Source organism: Antedon bifida, chromosome 7 (assembly GCF_963402885.1).
Source record: "Antedon bifida chromosome 7, ecAntBifi1.1, whole genome shotgun sequence".
Taxonomy (NCBI): domain Eukaryota; kingdom Metazoa; phylum Echinodermata; class Crinoidea; order Comatulida; family Antedonidae; genus Antedon; species Antedon bifida.
In genome coordinates, this window is record NC_136232.1 from 9453008 (window position 1) to 9470881 (window position 17874).

At 33.5% G+C, this 17874-nt stretch overlaps 2 protein-coding genes across 2 annotated transcripts; both read left to right on the forward strand.

Moving 5' to 3' along the window:
- The first annotated feature begins 2815 nt into the window (after positions 1–2815).
- On the forward strand, positions 2816–5285 carry LOC144848892 (uncharacterized). The gene is made up of 2 exons (XM_078705844.1): positions 2816–3314; positions 3545–5285. The coding sequence occupies exon 2, from the start codon at positions 3546–3548 to the stop codon at positions 5283–5285; it is 1740 nt and encodes a 579-aa protein (XP_078561970.1). The 5' UTR covers positions 2816–3314; position 3545.
- Positions 5286–9493: 4208 nt separating this feature from the next.
- LOC144847960 (uncharacterized) lies at positions 9494–13184 on the forward strand. Its single transcript, XM_078704586.1, has 3 exons — positions 9494–9573; positions 10718–10838; positions 11069–13184. The coding sequence occupies exon 3, from the start codon at positions 11070–11072 to the stop codon at positions 12810–12812; it is 1743 nt and encodes a 580-aa protein (XP_078560712.1). The 5' UTR covers positions 9494–9573; positions 10718–10838; position 11069; the 3' UTR covers positions 12813–13184.
- The last annotated feature ends 4690 nt before the right edge of the window (positions 13185–17874 follow it).

A 17874-nucleotide genomic window follows, 5' to 3' on the forward strand; every position in this document is an offset into this window, starting at 1 on the left:
TTATCTATAATATTTGCCTTTTATCTTATCTATTTTGCATCCCCTCTTACGATCGATACAATGACGAACGTAATACAGAAACGGTGTTGAACACACCTCTACGGCACCGTGTTCCATCGTCGGTTCCCACTTGTAATGACACGCAAGGTTGTTCTTACGGCCCACTTTGCGTCGATATGGAACTAATTTCTGCTCTTAAAATATTTCCCGGGCCAAATTTGACAGAATATATTCAAATTATGATTTGACAAAAAGCTAAATAGAACGAACGATAGGCATCGGCGTATTCTGCAAATTTTGCTTATAAATCGATCGTTTCCTGCGACATATCATCTGTTTCATTTAATGCTGCGTGCATAATTAAACATTCGTAACGGCTTTAGTAATTCCAAATAATTTTTAATTATTTTTTTCATGCTATTATGTCAACGTTCACAAGACAAAAGCTATTCAAGATTGAAATGAAACATATTCGCGCCAAAATTACAATTTGCCGATTTGTTTACGATTGCAATGTGATTAGTGACGATAGTGTTCACGTTTAATTTATTTTTCAAAATTAAAACGGGTGTTTACTCATATCGGTTTTACCGACATTGTCAAAAGACATGTTTAATAAGTTCCAGTTCCGGCAACCACTAAATTGTCTTCATCATCATCGTAAAAAAAAAAGAAACTGACTTTTGTTTTCAAGCACCCGTGATGAAATACAAAAAGTGATACTCTTTATAAACCTGTATTGATGATGGTGAATTTTTATCGGGCTTAACAACCAACCACCAACCTTCTATCGCACAAGATGACGATTTTCAACATGTCTACATCCCGCTTCTAAATGCATTATCCCTGCCATGAGTCTCCATTAACAAAAGAAAATAAAAATCTTTAAACATTAAAGGACGGACAGCTTCGAAAGAAACAGGTTACCGGTTGTGTAATGACCATTTAAATAGAGAATTGACACTGCACAAACTGAATTATATATTATTATAACGGCATGTTAACGATCGAGCAAAATGTGCAGAATACGCAGATGCCTATCGTTCTATTTAGCCTTTTGTCAAATCATAATTTGAATACAGTAGTATTTTTGATTTTGACAATAAAAAGATATAACGTAAAGTTCCGTTAGTTCATGGTAAGCTATTGGGACGAACTGTCAAATTTGGCCCGGGAAATATTTTAAGAGCTGAAATTGGTTTTCAGATTGACGCAAAGTGCGCCGTAAGACGTGTCATCACAATAAGGAACCGACGTGTTCAACACCGTTTCTGTTTTACGTTCGTAATTGATTATCGATCGTAAGAGGGGATGCAAGATAGATAGAAGAGTATTTTCTTATGTTGCGTCTACGATACGTTGCGGCAGGATATTTTTGTTTAGTGGTTCATAATTGTTAATAAAATAATTATTTTACTTATTACATTTTTCTTTACATAGTACTGTCTCTTCACCAACCACACTAAATGTACTGATACTGATATATTATTTGTCCATTATGAATACATTAGAAAAACATTTAGAAACAGCAATAGTACACAATGGAGAAAATGTAAAAGTTTAAATAGGCTAAATGACGAAAGGAAAATAAATATCTTTTGTAATTTATTGATACATTTAGATAATAAACAATAGGCAAACATTATAGATAATAAACATACAGCAACATATTTAAATGCAAAAAAAAGAAGATCTCTGTAAGTTGTATTCACACGTATAACATCTTAAAAAAACAAGTGTGAAATCAAAATACGGACATGCAAAAAAAATGATCTCTCCATGGAGTAGAGCGCTCTCAGCGTTTGAATATATCGTGAGGGAATTTCCAGAATGATCGTAAAAACGGTACTGGGTTTGGTTAATCCATATTCGTTTGGTCTACCTAGCGTTCCTGCTCCCAACTAGTCATCCATTCATAGAAGCCTTGATGAAGTAAGCCTACCTGGTGGTGACTATAGAATGGTCCCGAGATACGACTAGGCTTATACTGTACTTCGACTTTAGTCGATAGAAAGATTGAAATATTGGTTAGAGAGTATACGGATAGAGTACAGTATACGATGTTTTATTAGTGTATGTGACTAGGCCTAGGTCTATATTCAAATGATGTTCGGCATATTATAGATTGGAAGATGAAGATGGTAGTTGAATAGTGATCTTTTATTAAGGTGTCTGATCATTTCGGCCGCCAGACATTTCGGCCGCTGGTTATGGAATTGCCAAATTCATGAAACGCCAAAAAGGACAAAATATGTATTGTTCATTTCGGCCACCAGAATTGTAATTATTCTTGAATATGTATGACACGCCATGTGTGTTAAAATGTTAATATTTTACTAAATACTGTATTATTAAGCCCAATCGGCGGTCTTCAATTCCAGAAACAGCAGCGATATTTATGGCGTGCACATTGCCATCACTACAGTGAATATTAATGATATTTTTTTAATAAGAAGAGGTGATGCTGAAGTTTTTTTATGTGCCAGTCAAAAACACTTTTATTCGTATGTTTTACATTTATTATATTCATAAAGAAACACATTTTTACAAAGCACACGCATCTTCCGAGACCTGTAAAATAAAAAATCAATATTCATTTTGACCAAAATATTCAGACGGTAAAATACCGTAATATAACTTTAAATCTACGGCAAAATCAAAATGTATTTAGCCCATAGCACAACTGATCTCTGGTTTAAATGACCATAGTTCTCTGTGGCGTTCCATAGACTTGGTAAAGTTATTTTTTTCACTGTAATACTGTAGTTATTTCTGGCTATTTCAATTTGGTCGTTCCATAACCGGCGGCCGAAATGATTGGCGGCCGAAATGCACTGTGACCCATATTAATGTGTATCAATTGGACTGTCGTACGATAAATTTCATTGTCAGGAGCCCAGAGGGGTCAGCCTAGCTGGAAAGTTAACAAATTTTATGCCTGTGGCAATTATCTACGAACATATTAATGTATGGAAATGATAGTCTAGCGCGTTAATGTGATGGGTGTGGCTAGGAGGGACATCGTAAAGGGTAAAAAAAGAATAAATGGTTGAAAAAAACCTGCTGCCTTTTTGGTGAGTTTATACTAGGTCTCTGGTAAACATTGAATAGATAAATCAGTGATTTTAAGACAAATTGTCTTATAGAAAATACAATTTCAATGTAGAGATTGTTAAATTTTAAATTTTTTTTAACCGAATACTAAATAACAGGTCCTATGATTAACGACGTCAGCACCTATTGGAATCTTTCTTACTTTTCAATAACCACATCAGCATGTCATAAGAAGCTTAAGTACAACCATTTATCAAAAGGTGAATTTTTAATATTGTCTTTGGCAGTTTCAAATTATAATTTATATGCTAAGCAACCTTAGTGTTGGACTATTTCAAAGGGTTCAAATCCAATCTAACTCCATTAAAAGAAATCATTTACAAGAATGTAGATGAATTTGATATTGGAAATTTGACCTAAATAAATGAATATCAACAATAAAGAATTGTTAGATTGAATAATTTATATTGATTACAAATTAATATTGCAGGATGGCTAGCAACGACATTAGTTTACTTGGAGATATAGATGATAAAGTACTAGAATGTTCTATCTGTAATGGAAGACTAGAAGACCCAAAATCACTTAGCTGCCTTCATAGTTTCTGTCTGAAGTGTTTGGAGAATTGGGTTCAAACCAATCATGGCAAGCTAACATGCCCTATTTGTCGCAAAGAGTATCCCATTCCAGTAGGAGGGCTTCAAAAACTTGCCCCAAATACCTTTCTTAACAACCTTTTGGAAACTGTGAAACGACACGAACAGAAAAGGAAGGTTAAAGGCACTGCCTCTCTGTGTGCCTCTCATGCTCAACCATTGAAAATGTATTGTACAAAATGTAAAGTACCAATATGCATAGAATGCACTGAAATGGAACATGCCGCAGGAGATGGAAAACATGAACTAATTAACATTGTTACAGCATTTAATACGTTTAAGGAAACATCAGAAGACTTAAAGAAAGCTGCCAATGAATCTATAAAAAAAATAGAAAATGTACTCAAAATAGTCAGAAAGAATGCTAAAGAACTAGAAGAAAGTAAAGATGCAAGTCTCACAGATATTGATAACCAAGTTCAAGAAATGTTTTTAATAATCCAGAAAAAAGCAGATGAAATGAAGAAAAAAGTTGAAGCAAATTATGAAAATGAAAAGAAAGTTAATGACGTACAAATTACAAAATTAACAAAAATCAACGCTGAATTAACCACAAATATGAGTTCCCTAAATCAGTTATTAAAGAGTGAGACAGCAACTGCTATGAAATCAAGTGAGATTGTATTAAATAAAATGATGGATGAAATTAATAAATCTGAAGAAATCAAGCAAGTCAATACTACTAGACAGATTCAATTTATCAGAAACAAACATCCAATTGATTTATTGAAAGAAAATGACATTGGAAATGTTGTACTGAAATCACTTACTATTGAAGGTATGCCTAGAAATATTGTATTCAAAACACTTACTATCAAAGTAGAGGATGGGCTTTGTGGAGTAGCAAAGTGTGATGATAGCTTCCTGGTTTCATTTCGCACAAATGAAATTCACAAATACAACCAAGCAGAAGAATGTATAAGCAAGATTACACTACCAGACGATGTGGAAGTTAACAGAATGTACAGAATGAAGAATAGCAACATAGTATTCAGTGATTGGGGTAATAAATGCATTCAAATATGTGATATGAATGGTCATGTGATCAAATCCATTGGTAAGGGTGTATTGATGAATCCATGTGGTATTCACATAGATGAGGCAACTAATGTTATATATTTAGCAGATAGGAACATTACATGTGTGTACGTGTTTGACATAATTAATGGTCAGCTGTTGAAGAAGATAGGAACACAAAAGAAAGAATTTTTTTTTGGTTACTCTGATGTTACACTTACAAAAACTGGTAAAGTACTTGTAGCAGATAATGGACAGCATCAAGTATTATTGTATGATGACAAGGACAAGTCACTGAAAGTACTCATCAATACAGTAGATGAAGATGGTATAGTGGAGTTGCCACATGCAGTTGTAGTTGATGAGGATGATAACATCATCATAGCAAGTCACAAGAAACTACAACTATTCAGTAGTGATGGACATTTTATCAAAAGAATTGATAAACAAGAAGATGGAATTAGTTATCCACGTCAGTTATGTATCATTTCTCATAACCCATGTATGGTTGCTGTAGCAAATCGGGGTGACAAAACAATCAAAATATTTAATTATTAAAAGCAAGACTACTCTTCCCCATGTATGTAAATTAATTACTTATTTTTCAAATTATTAAATCAAATTATAAATTTTGTACATATCTAAATGTGATCCATTTTTGCCTAATTCATAATAAATGAAAAAATATATTATTATTATTTATTCTTTATACTGGGTAGCCTCTTCAGTCTAAGACTGTTCTTCCAGAGGGCCCAGTCTATATGATGAGTTGGTGACAGTGGCTGTTGTGTGCGAACTAGTACACCGGGGTAACTAACCCCCTACCTTTTTATTACATTACGTTACATATTTTTCATATAACCCATGTATGGTTGCTATAGCAAATTACGGTGACAACACCAACAAAATGTTTAATTATTATAATTGAACAAACGACTCTTCCCATGTATATAAATTAATGTCACATAATATTTCTATTAAAATTTGTTTAAGCATAAATTAAAATTATTAAAATGCATTCATCCTTAATTATCATTATATATATTTTTTTTGTATATTGCATGTTATTCATAATTAATGAAAAATACAACTAAGACAATGTGTACATAGTTGTTTAATTTAGCAACAATTTAAAAATAAATTCTAGTATTTTCCAGAAAACACCTTACCTAATGTGAACAGTACCTTCTTCTATCTGTTAACACTGCTAGGTGACAAGTGAGAATAACTTGAGAAAACACAATGCAGGCATTTGTTACCTACTTTATACTGTAAAATGTAAACAAAATCATGTCAAAAATATATATATAATTATATATACTGTATAATAACAATCTCAAGTGCAAGAGAGAAGGAAAAAATGCCACATTTTACCCAGAAACAGAAAATGTAAAAATGTTGTTGGTGTTAAAACTCAATTTCCAACTTAGTTTTTCATTATTACAGGTGGGGGGTGTTCTGCTTTCCGACTGCGAACCCCATCCCCAATATACCCTCCCTCATCTCTGAAAATCCTCCAAATACGTGCCCCACAGTACAAAAGGTTATTCATAAATTTAAAAATTCGTTAACTCGTTCGTGAATAACTCCTACCTTCTTCCCTGTATGAGCGTATGTCGAGCAACACGTGTTTTCTAAAAGTTGCAAATGAATTGACGATTTTCACCTTAAAAATAAATACGAATTTTTGGTCACTGGATGTAACATGATATTGACGCGTGTATTGTACTCATACAGAGAGCTGGGAACGAACGATTCGTACAAAGGACACCGCCAGACAACCGCGTACCTATTGTTTAGATCAGGCGGTTTAGATCACTGGCAGTCAGTATGCATAAAGTATAATATAGCCTTCCGACGTACATCAAAAAAATGTGTGTGTCGAAAGCAAGATCGAAAGCAAAGATCGAAGATCGAAGACCTCGAAAGGGAAGACCCTACGAAATGGTAGTGTACACAAAATCCGACCAAAATCGTGATAACACCTTGAATTTACAGATTCTATAAAAATATTTCAATCGCTATGTTTTCAAAAAACATGACTTTATCTACGAATAAGCTCACGCGTTTTCGCCAATGGAGTTAATATGTATGGTTTTACGAACAAACATCACGTTATTTGCAAGGCGACGGACGCACATAGCATTGAATTGATTTCAATATTGAATTAATATCACTTTGTTCCGATAACTTTATAGCACACGTCGCCCGACACTTTAAAACCAATCATAGCCAATGGTTTATAGGTATAGAAATAAATTACATAAAGTAAATTTTAAGAATAAAGGATGGCGGTAGGACTATTTAGGCTAATTTTAAGAGCCTATATAAAAAGTGTCCGTATTTAGATTTCACACTTGTTGGTATACGCGTGAATACAACTTATAGAGATCCTTTTTTTTCAATTAAGTATTTTGCTAAATGTTTATTAATATTTGCCTTTTATCTTATTTATTTTGCATCCCCTCTTACGATCGATACAATGACGAACGTAATACAGAAACGGTGTTGAACACACCTCTACGGCACCGTGTTCCGTCGGTTCCCACTTGTAATGACACGCAAGGTTGTTCTTACGGCCCACTTTGCGTCGATATGGAACTAATTTCTGCTCTTAAAATATTTCCCGGGCCAAATTTGACAGAATATATTCAAATTATGATTTGACAAAAAGCTAAATAGAACGAACGATAGGTATCCGCGTATTTTGCAAATTTTGCTTATAAATCGATCGTTTCCTGCGACATATCATCTGTTTCATTTAATGCTGCGTGCATAATTAAACATTCGTAACGGCTTTAGTAATTCCAAATAATCTTTAATTATTTTTTTCATGCTATTATGTCAACGTTCACAAGACAAAAGCTATTCAAGATTGAAATGAAACATATTCGCGCCAAAATTACAATTTGCCGATTTGTTTACGATTGCAATGTGATTAGTGACGATAGTGTTCACGTTTAATTTATTTTTCAAAATTAAAACGGGTGTTTATTCATATCGGTATTACCGACATTGTCAAAAGTCATGTTTAATAAGTTCCAGTTCCGGCAACCACTAAATTGTCTTCATCATCATCAAAGTAAACAAGAATATTTCTTACAAAAAACGCTGCTCGCTTATTGTTATTGCTAAGGTCAAGTCTGGGGGTCACTTCATCACGCCTAGATACTTCAAGTATCCTATTACAAACAAAAACTGCAATGGACTGTTTTGATAATAATTCAATGATTATCTGACAGCGAATTATAGTAATATCAAGGGACTCATAAATACCAGAAATGCTTTGGGATTTGTCGTTAGACTCTTTCCCAGACGTTTTTTGGGTTCAACAGGTGGTACCTATAAATTATAGTCGAGAATCATTTTTCGCAAAAATGTCAGTGTCTAGTACTATAACTGCTGCTTGCTTTATATCTGAATGATTTATCTCTTGTGACGTAGCGGGCTAGAGCAGCAGCGTGAAAAAAGAAACTGATCTTTGTTTTCAAGCACCCGTGAATACTAAAAGTGATACTCTCTATAAACCTTTATTGATGATGGGCTTTACCACCAACCTTCTGACGATTTTCAACACATTGTCGACATCACGATTGTAAATGTTTGCATTATCCCTGCTATGAGTCTCCATTAACAAAAAAAACATTGAAGGACGGACAGCTTCGGAAGAAACAGGTTACCGGTTGTGTAATGACCATTTAAATAGAGAATTGACACTGCACAAACAAATCTCACAGAATTATATACTATTATAACGGGTTGTTAACGATCGAGCAACATTTGCAGAATACGCAGATGCCTATAGTCCTACTTAGCCTTTTGTCAAATCATAATTTTAATACAGTAGGCCCATTATTTTTTATTTTGACAATAAAAAGAAATAACGTAAAGTTCCGTTATAGTTCATGGTAAGCTATTGGGACGAACTGTCAAATTTGGCCCGGGAAATATTTTAAGAGCTGAAATTGGTTTTCAGATCGACGCAAAGTGCGCCGTAAGAACGTGTCATCACAATAAGGAACCGACGTGTTCACCACCGTTTCTGTTTTACGTTCGTAATTGATTATCGATCGTAAGAGGGGATGCAAAGTAGATAGAAGAGTATTTTCTTATGTTGCGTCTACGATACGTTGCGGCAGGATATTTTTGTTTAGTGGTTCATAATTGTTAATAAAATATTTATTTTACTTATTACATTTTTCTTTACATAGTACTGTCTCTTCACCAACCACACTAAATGTACTGATACTGATATATTATTTGTCCATTATGAATACATTAGAAAAACATTTAGAAACAGCAATAGTACACAATGGAGAAAATGTAAAAGTTTAAATAGGCTAAATGACTAAAGGAAAATAAATATCTTTTGTAATTTATTGATACATTTAGATAATAAACAATAGGCAAACATTATAGATAATAAACATACAGCAACATATTTAAATGCAAAAAAAAGAAGATCTCTGTAAGTTGTATTCACACGTATAACATCTTAAAAAAAACAAGTGTGAAATCAAAATACGGACATGCAAAAAAAAATGATCTCTCCATGGAGTAGAGCGCTCTCAGCGTTTGAATATATCGTGAGGGAATTTCCAGAATGATCGTAAAAACGGTACTGGGTTTGGTTAATCCATATTCGTTTGGTCTACCTAGCGTTCCTGCTCCCAACTAGTCATCCATTCATAAAAGCCTTGATGAAGTAAGCCTACCTGGTGGTGACTATAGAATGGTCCCGAGATACGACTAGGCTTATACTGTACTTCGACTTTAGTCGATAGAAAGATTGAAATATTGGTTAGAGAGTATACGGATAGAGTACAGTATAAGATGTTTTATTAGTGTATGTGACTAGTCTAGGCCTAGGTCTATATTCAAATGATGTTCGGCATATTATAGATTGGAAGATGAAGATGGTAGTTGAATAGTGATCTTTTATTAAGGTGTCTGATCATTTCGGCCGCCAGACATTTCGGCCGCTGGTTATGGAATTGCCAAATTCATGAAACGCCAAAAAGGACAAAATATGTATTGTTCATTTCGGCCGCCAGAATTGTAATTATTCTTGAATATGTATGACACGCCATGTGTGTTAAAATGTTAATATTTTACTAAATACTGTATTATTAAGCCCAATCGGCGGTCTTCAATTCCAGAAACAGCAGCGATATTTATGGCGTGCACATTGCCATCACTACAGTGAATATTAATGATATTTTTTTAATAAGAAGAGGTGATGCTGAAGTTTGTTTATGTGCCAGTCAAAAACACTTTTATTCGTATGTTTTACATTTATTATATTCATAAACAAACACATTTTTACAAAGCACACGCATCTTCCGAGACCTGTAAAATAAAAAATCAATATTCATTTTGACCAAAATATTCAGACGGTAAAATACCGTAATATAACTTTAAATCTACGGCAAAATCCAAATGTATTTAGCCCATAGCACAACTGATCTCTGGTTTAAATGACCATAGTTCTCTGTGGCGTTCCATAGACTTGGTAAAGTTATTTTTTTCACTGTAATACTGTAGTTATTTCTGGCTATTTCAATTTGGTCGTTCCATAACCGGCGGCCGAAATGATTGGCGGCCGAAATGCACTGTGACCCATATTAATGTGTATCAATTGAACTGTCGTACGATAAATTTCATTGTCAGGAGCCCAGAGGGGTCAGCCTAGCTGGAAAGTTAACAAATTTTATGCCTGTGGCAATATCTACGAACATATTAATGTATGGAAATGATAGTCTGGCGCGTTAATGTGATGGGTGTGGCTAGGAGGGACATCGTAAAGGGTAAAAAAAGAATAAATGGTTGAAAAAAACCTGCTGCCTTTTTGGTGAGTCTATACTAGGTCTCTGGTAAACATTGAATAGATAAATCAGTGATTTTAAGACAAATTTTCTTATAGAAAATACAATTTCAATGTAGAGATTGTTAAATTTTAACTTTTTTTTTTACCGAATACTAAATAACAGGTCCTATGATTAACGACGTCAGCACCTATTGGAATCTTTCTTACTTTTCAATATCACACAATATTTCAATATTCCACATCAGCACGTCATAAGAAGCTTAAGTACAACCATTTATCAAAAGGTGAATTTTTAATATTGTCTTTGGCAGTTTCAAATTATAATTGATATGCTAAGCAACCTTAGTGTTGGACTATTTCAAAGGGTTCAAATCCAATCTAACTCCATTAAAAGAAATCATTTACAAGAATGTAGATGAATTTGATATTGGAAATTTGACCTAAATAAATGAATATCAACAATAAAGAATTGTTAGATTGAATAATTTATATTGATTACAAATTAATATTGCAGGATGGCTAGCAACGACATTAGTTTACTTGAAGATATACATGATAAAGTACTAGAATGTTCTATCTGTAATGTAAGACTAGAAGACCCAAAATCACTTAGCTGCCTTCATAGTTTCTGTCTGAAGTGTTTGGAGAATTGGGTTCAAACCAATCATGGCAAGCTAACATGCCCTATTTGTCGCAAAGAGTATCCCATTCCAGTAGGAGGGCTTCAAAAACTTGCCCCAAATACCTTTCTTAACAACCTTTTGGAAACTGTGAAACAACATGAACAGAAAAGGAAGGTTAAAGGCACTGCCTCTCTGTGCCCCTCTCATGATCAACCATTGAAAATGTATTGTACAAAATGTAAAGTACCAATATGCATAGAATGCACTGAAATGGAACATGCCGCAGGAGATGGAAAACATGAACTAATTAACATTGTTACAGCATTTAATACGTTTAAGGAAACATCAGAAGACTTAAAGAAAGCTGCCAATGAATCGATACAAAAAATAAAAAATGTACTCAAAATAGTCACAAAGAATGCTAAAGAACTAGAAGAAAGTAAAGATGCAAGTCTCACAGATATTGATAACCAAGTTCAAGATATGTTTTTAATAATCCAGAAAAAAGCAGATGAAATGAAGAAAAAAGTTGAAGCAAATTATGAAAATGAAAAGAAAGTTAATGACTTACAAATTACAAAATTAACAAAAATCAACGCTGAATTAACCACAAATATGAGTTCCCTAAATCATTTACTAAAGAGTGAGACAGCAACTGCTATGAAATCAAGTGAGATTTTATTAAATAAAATGATGGATTCAATTAATAAATCTCAAGAAATCAAGCAAGTCAGTACTACTAGACAAATTAACTTTATCAGATACCAACATCCAATTGATTTATTGAAAGAAAATGAAATTGGTAATGTTGTACTCAAATCACTTACTATTGAAGATATGCCGAGAAATATTGTATTCAAACCACTTCCTATCAAAGTAGAGGGTATGCCTACAGGAGTAGCAAAGTGTGATGATGATTGCTTACTGGTTTCATTTAACACAAATGAAATTCACAAGTACAACCAAGCAGGAGAATGTATAAGCAAGATTACACTATCAGAAGGTGTGAAAGTTTACAGAATGTACAGAATGAAAAATGACAACATAGCATTCAGTAATGGTGGTAGTAAATGCATTCAAGTATGTGATATGAATGGTCATGTGATCAAATCCATTGGTAAGGGTGTATTGATGAATCCATGTGGTATTCACATAGATGAGGCAACTAATGTTATATATGCAACAGATTTCAACATTACATGTGTGTACGTGTTTGACATAATTAATGGTCAGCTGTTGAAGAAGATAGGAACACAAGAGAAAGGATCTTACAATGGTTACTCTGATGTTACACTTACAAAAACTGGTAAAGTACTTGTAGCAGATTTTGAAAAGAATCAAGTATTATTGTATGATGACAAGGACAAGTCAATGAAAGTACTCATCAATAAAGGAGATGAAGATGGTAAGGTGATCATGCCATGGGGAGTTGTAGTTGATGAGGATGATAACATCATCATAGCAAGTTACAAGAAACTACAACTATTCAGTAGTAATGGACATTTTATCAAAAGAATTTATAAACAAGAAGATGAAATTTGTGTATCACATCAGTTATGTATCATTTCTCATAACCCATGTATGGTTGCTGTAGCAAATCGGGGTGACAAAACAATCAAAATATTTAATTATTAAAAGCAAGACTACTCTTCCCCATGTATGTAAATTAATTACTTATTTTTCAAATAATTAAATCAAATTATAAATTTTGTACATATCTAAATGTGATCCATTTTTGCCTAATTCATAATTAATGAAAAAATATATTATTATTATTTATTCTTTATACTGGGTAGCCTCTTCAGTCTAAGGCTGTTCTTCCAGAGGGCCCAGTCTATATGATGAGTTGGTGACAGTGGTTGTTGTGTGCGAACTAGTACACCGGGGTAACTAACCCCCTACCTTTTTATTACATTACGTTATACATATTTTTCATATAACCCATGTATGGTTGCTATAGCAAATTACGGTGACAACACCAACAAAATGTTTAATTATTAAAATTGAACAAACGACTCTTCACATGTATATAAATTAATGTATATAATATTTCCATTAAATTTGTTTAAGCATAAATTAAAATTATTAAAATGCATTCATCCTTAATTATCATTATATATATTTTTTTTGTATATTGCATGTTATTCATAATTAATGAAAAATACAACTAAGACAATGTGTACATAGTTGTTTAATTTAGCAACAATTTAAAAATAAATTCTAGTATTTTCCAGAAAACACCTTACCTATGTGAACAGTACCTTCTTCTATCTGTTAACGCTGCTAGGTGACAAGTGAGAATAACTTGAGAAAACACAATGCAGGCCTTTGTTACCTACTTTATACTGTAAAATGTAAACAAAATCATGTCAAAAATATATATATAATTATATATACTGTATAATAACAATCTCAAGTGCAAGAGAGAAGGAAAAAATGCCACATTTTACCCAGAAACAGAAAATGTAAAAATGTTGTTGGTGTTTGATGATTCTATATCAAATAATGTTAAAATACTGAAAATAGAGGAAAAATTATGATGATTACATTCATTTATTTGTATATTCCTTGAGCATGCAAATTAAATGCTTTGGTTTCAGTGTAATAATTTAAAATAAAGTCTAAAAATTAAAACTCAATTTCCAACTTAGTTTTTCATTATTACAGGTGGGGGGTGTTCTGCTTTCCGACTGCGAACCCCATCCCCAATATACCCTCCCTCATCTCTGAAAATCCTCCAAATACGTGCCCCACAGTACAAAAGGTTATTCATAAATTTAAAAATTCGTTAACTCGTTCGTGAATAACTCCTACCTTTTTTTTTTATAGATACAACAACATTTATTCAATATTCAATATTTTACCAAGTTTATGGGTTAAGATACACAGAAGCCAAAGTGGCTTGTCTTTGTAGTCCTAAGCATAAACATAAAACATATTATACGGACGCATTGCATTAACAAAAAATGACAGTATGACTGTATGAGCGTATGTCGAGCAATACGTGTTTTCTAAAAGTTGCAAATGAATTGACGATTTTCACCTTAAAAATAAATACGAATTTTTGGTCACTGGATGTAACATGATATTGACGCGTGTATTGTACTCATACAGTGAGCTGGGAACGAACGATTCGTACAAAGGACACCGCCAGACAACCGCGTACCTATTGTTTAGATCAGGCGGTTTAGATCACTGGCAGTCAGTATGCATAAAGTATATAGCCTTCCGACGTACATCAAAAAAATGTGTGTGTCGAAAGCAAGATCGAAAGCAAAGATCGAAGATCGAAGACCTCGAAAGCGAAGACCCTACGAAATGGTAGTGTACACAAAATCCGACCAAAATCGTGATAACACCTTGAATTTACAGATTCTATAAAAATATTTCAATCGTTATGTTTTCAAAAAACATGAATTTATCTACGAATAAGCTCACGCGTTTTCGCCAATGGAGTTAATATGTATGGTTTTACGAACAAACATCACGTTATTTGCAAGGCGACGGACGCACAGAGCATTGAATTGATTGCAATGTTGAATCAATATCACTTTGTTCCGATAACTTTATAGCACACGTCGCCCGACACTTTAAAACCAATCATAGCCAATGGTTTATAGGTATAGAAATAAACTACATAAAGTAAATTTTAAGAATAAAGGATGGCGGTAGGACTATTTAGGCTAATTTTAAGAGCCTATATAAAAAGTGTCCGTATTTAGATTTCACACTTGTTGGTATACGCGTGAATACAACTTATAGAGATCCTTTTTTTTCAATTAAGTATTTTGCTAAATGTTTATTAATATTTGCCTTTTATCTTATCTATTTTGCATCCCCTCTTACGATCGATACAATGACAACGTAATACAGAAACGGTGTTGAACACACCTCTACGGCACCGTGTTCCATCGTCGGTTCCCACTTGTAATGACACGCAAGGTTGTTCTTACGGCCCACTTTGCGTCGATACGGTTGATTGATTGATTTTATTCGATCTTCATACACAAAAGTTAAAATATACAATGTACAAAAAGAATACCAGGATAACCCATTAAGTCGACAAATAAAAAGTAAACTTATTTCCAATGGGGTCCAATCCGTATTAACTGAAAAAGTGAGTGGTTGGGCCTAGTGCAATATATCATTAAGTTGGACGCAGTAAAATTGGAAAAACAAGAAAATACATATAAGACAAGATAACATCAAAAAACAAAAATTTAAATATTTCCCGTGCCAAATTTGACAGAATATATTCAAATTATGATTTGACAAAAAGCTAAATAGAACGAACGATAGGCATCAGCGTATTCTGCAAATTTTGCTTATAAATCGATCGTTTCCTGCGACATATCATCTGTTTCATTTAATGCTGCGTGCATAATTAAACATTCGTAACGGCTTTAGTAATTCCAAATAATCTTTAATTATTTTTTCATGCTATTATGTCAACGTTCACAAGACAAAAGCTATTCAAGATTGAAATAAAACATATTCGCGCCAAAATTACAATTTGCCGATTTGTTTACGATTGCAATGTGATTAGTGACGATAGTGTTCACGTTTAATTTATTTTTCAAAATTAAAACGGGTGTTTATTCATATCGGTATTACCGACATTGTCAAAAGACATGTTTAATAAGTTCCAGTTCCGGCAACCACTAAATTGTCTTCATCATCATCAAAGTAAACAAGAATATTTCTTACAAAAAACGCTGCTCGCTTATTGTTATTGCTAAGGTCAAGTCTGGGGGTCACTTCATCACGCCTAGATACTTCAAGTATCCTATTACAAACAAAAACTTCAATGGACTGTTTTGATAATAATTCAATGATTATCTGCCAGCGAATTATAGTAATATCATGGGACTCATAAATACTAGAAATGATTTGGGATTTGTCGTTAGACTCTTTCCCAGACGTTTTTTGGGTTCAACAGGTGGTACCTATAAATTATAGTCGAGAATCATTTTTCGCAAAAATGTCAGTGTCTAGTACTATAACTGCTGCTTGCTTTATATCTGAATGATTTATCTCTTGTGACGTAGCGGGCTAGAGCAACAGCGTGAAAAAAGAAACTGATCTTTGTTTTCAAGCACCCGTGAATACTAAAAGTGATACTCTCTATAAACCTTTATTGATGATGGGCTTTACCACCAACCACCAACCTTTTATCGCACAGGCCTGTGGATGACGATTTTCAACAGATTGTCGACATCACGATTGTAAATGTTTGCATTATCCCTGCCATGAGTCTCCATTAACAAAAAAAACATTGAAGGACGGACAGCTTCGGAAGAAACAGGTTACCGGTTGTGTAATGACCATTTTAATAGAGAATTGACACTGCACAAACAAATCTAACAGAATTATATACTATTATAACAGGTTGTTAACGATCGAGCAACATTTGCAGAATACGCAGATGCCTATCGTTCTATTTAGCCTTTTGTCAAATCATAATTTTAATACAGTAGGCCCATTATTTTTTATTTTGACAATAGAAAGAAATAACGTAAAGTTCCGTTAGTTCATGGTAAGCTATTGGGACGAACTGTCATTGGCCCGGGAAATATTTTAAGAGCTGAAATTGGTTTTCAGATCGACGTAAGAACGTGTCATCACAATAAGGAACCGACGTGTTTAACACCGTTTCTGTTTTACGTTCGTCATAGATTATCGATCGTTAAGAGGGGATGCAAAATAGATAGAAGAATATTTTCTTATGTTGCGTCTACGATACGTTGCGGCAGGATTTTTTTGTTTAGTGGTTCATAATTGGTTAATGAAATATTTATTTTACTTGTTACATTTTTCTTTACTTAGTTCTGTCGCTTCACCAACCACACTAAATATACTGATACTGATATATTATTTGTGCATTATGAATACATTAGAAAAACATTTAGAAACTGAAATAAGTAAAACAGCAATAGTACACAATGGGGAAAATGTAAAAGTTTAAATAGGCTAAATGACTAAAGGAAACTAAATATCTTTTGTAATTTATTGATACATTTAGATAATAAACAATAGGCAAACATTATAGATAATAAACATACAGCAACATATTTAAATGCAAAAAATAGAAGATCTCTGTAAGTTGTATTCACACGTATAACATCTTAAAAAAACAAGTGTGAAATCAAAATACGGACATGCAAAAAAAAAAGGTGCGTTTCTTTGGTCCTGGTGTACTTTATTTTAATTACAGTAGAATGCATATTAATGGAAAACCTCCAGGACAGGAAGAAGTGTCCCCTTATTAGAGGTATCCCCAAAATAGGCATTGGCTATAGTAATACTTCTTATTCCTCTTGTTTGTTTAAAGCTCAGGTACAGGCATGCATTTTAAATATAACATCTGGTTAATTGTACATAAATCAACTATTCAATCGTTCGATATAAACACTTTTTATCGTGTGCGCAAACTTTAAACGTGGATGTGAATTTATTGTCATATGTGCAAGAAACGCCTCTGTTTATTGCAATGATCTGCGTATTATTAAGCATGGTTCCGGCTAGGACGCAACGCAAGGACGCAACGCAACGCAAAGTGATTTGATCAATCACAAGCGATGGATTATCCGGACAGTCGCGTGTAATTGGTTAACTCACTTGCGTTGCGTATACGTCCTTGCGTTGCGTCCTAGTGGAAACAAAGCTTTACATATTGATTTACGAAAATGAACATATT

What these genes read in the sequence shown, in the direction of transcription:
- LOC144848892 (XM_078705844.1), top strand. Translation starts at nt 3,546, where the DNA reads ATGGCTAGCAACGACATTAGTTTACTTGGAGATATAGATGATAAAGTA.
- LOC144847960 (XM_078704586.1), top strand. Translation starts at nt 11,070, where the DNA reads ATGGCTAGCAACGACATTAGTTTACTTGAAGATATACATGATAAAGTA.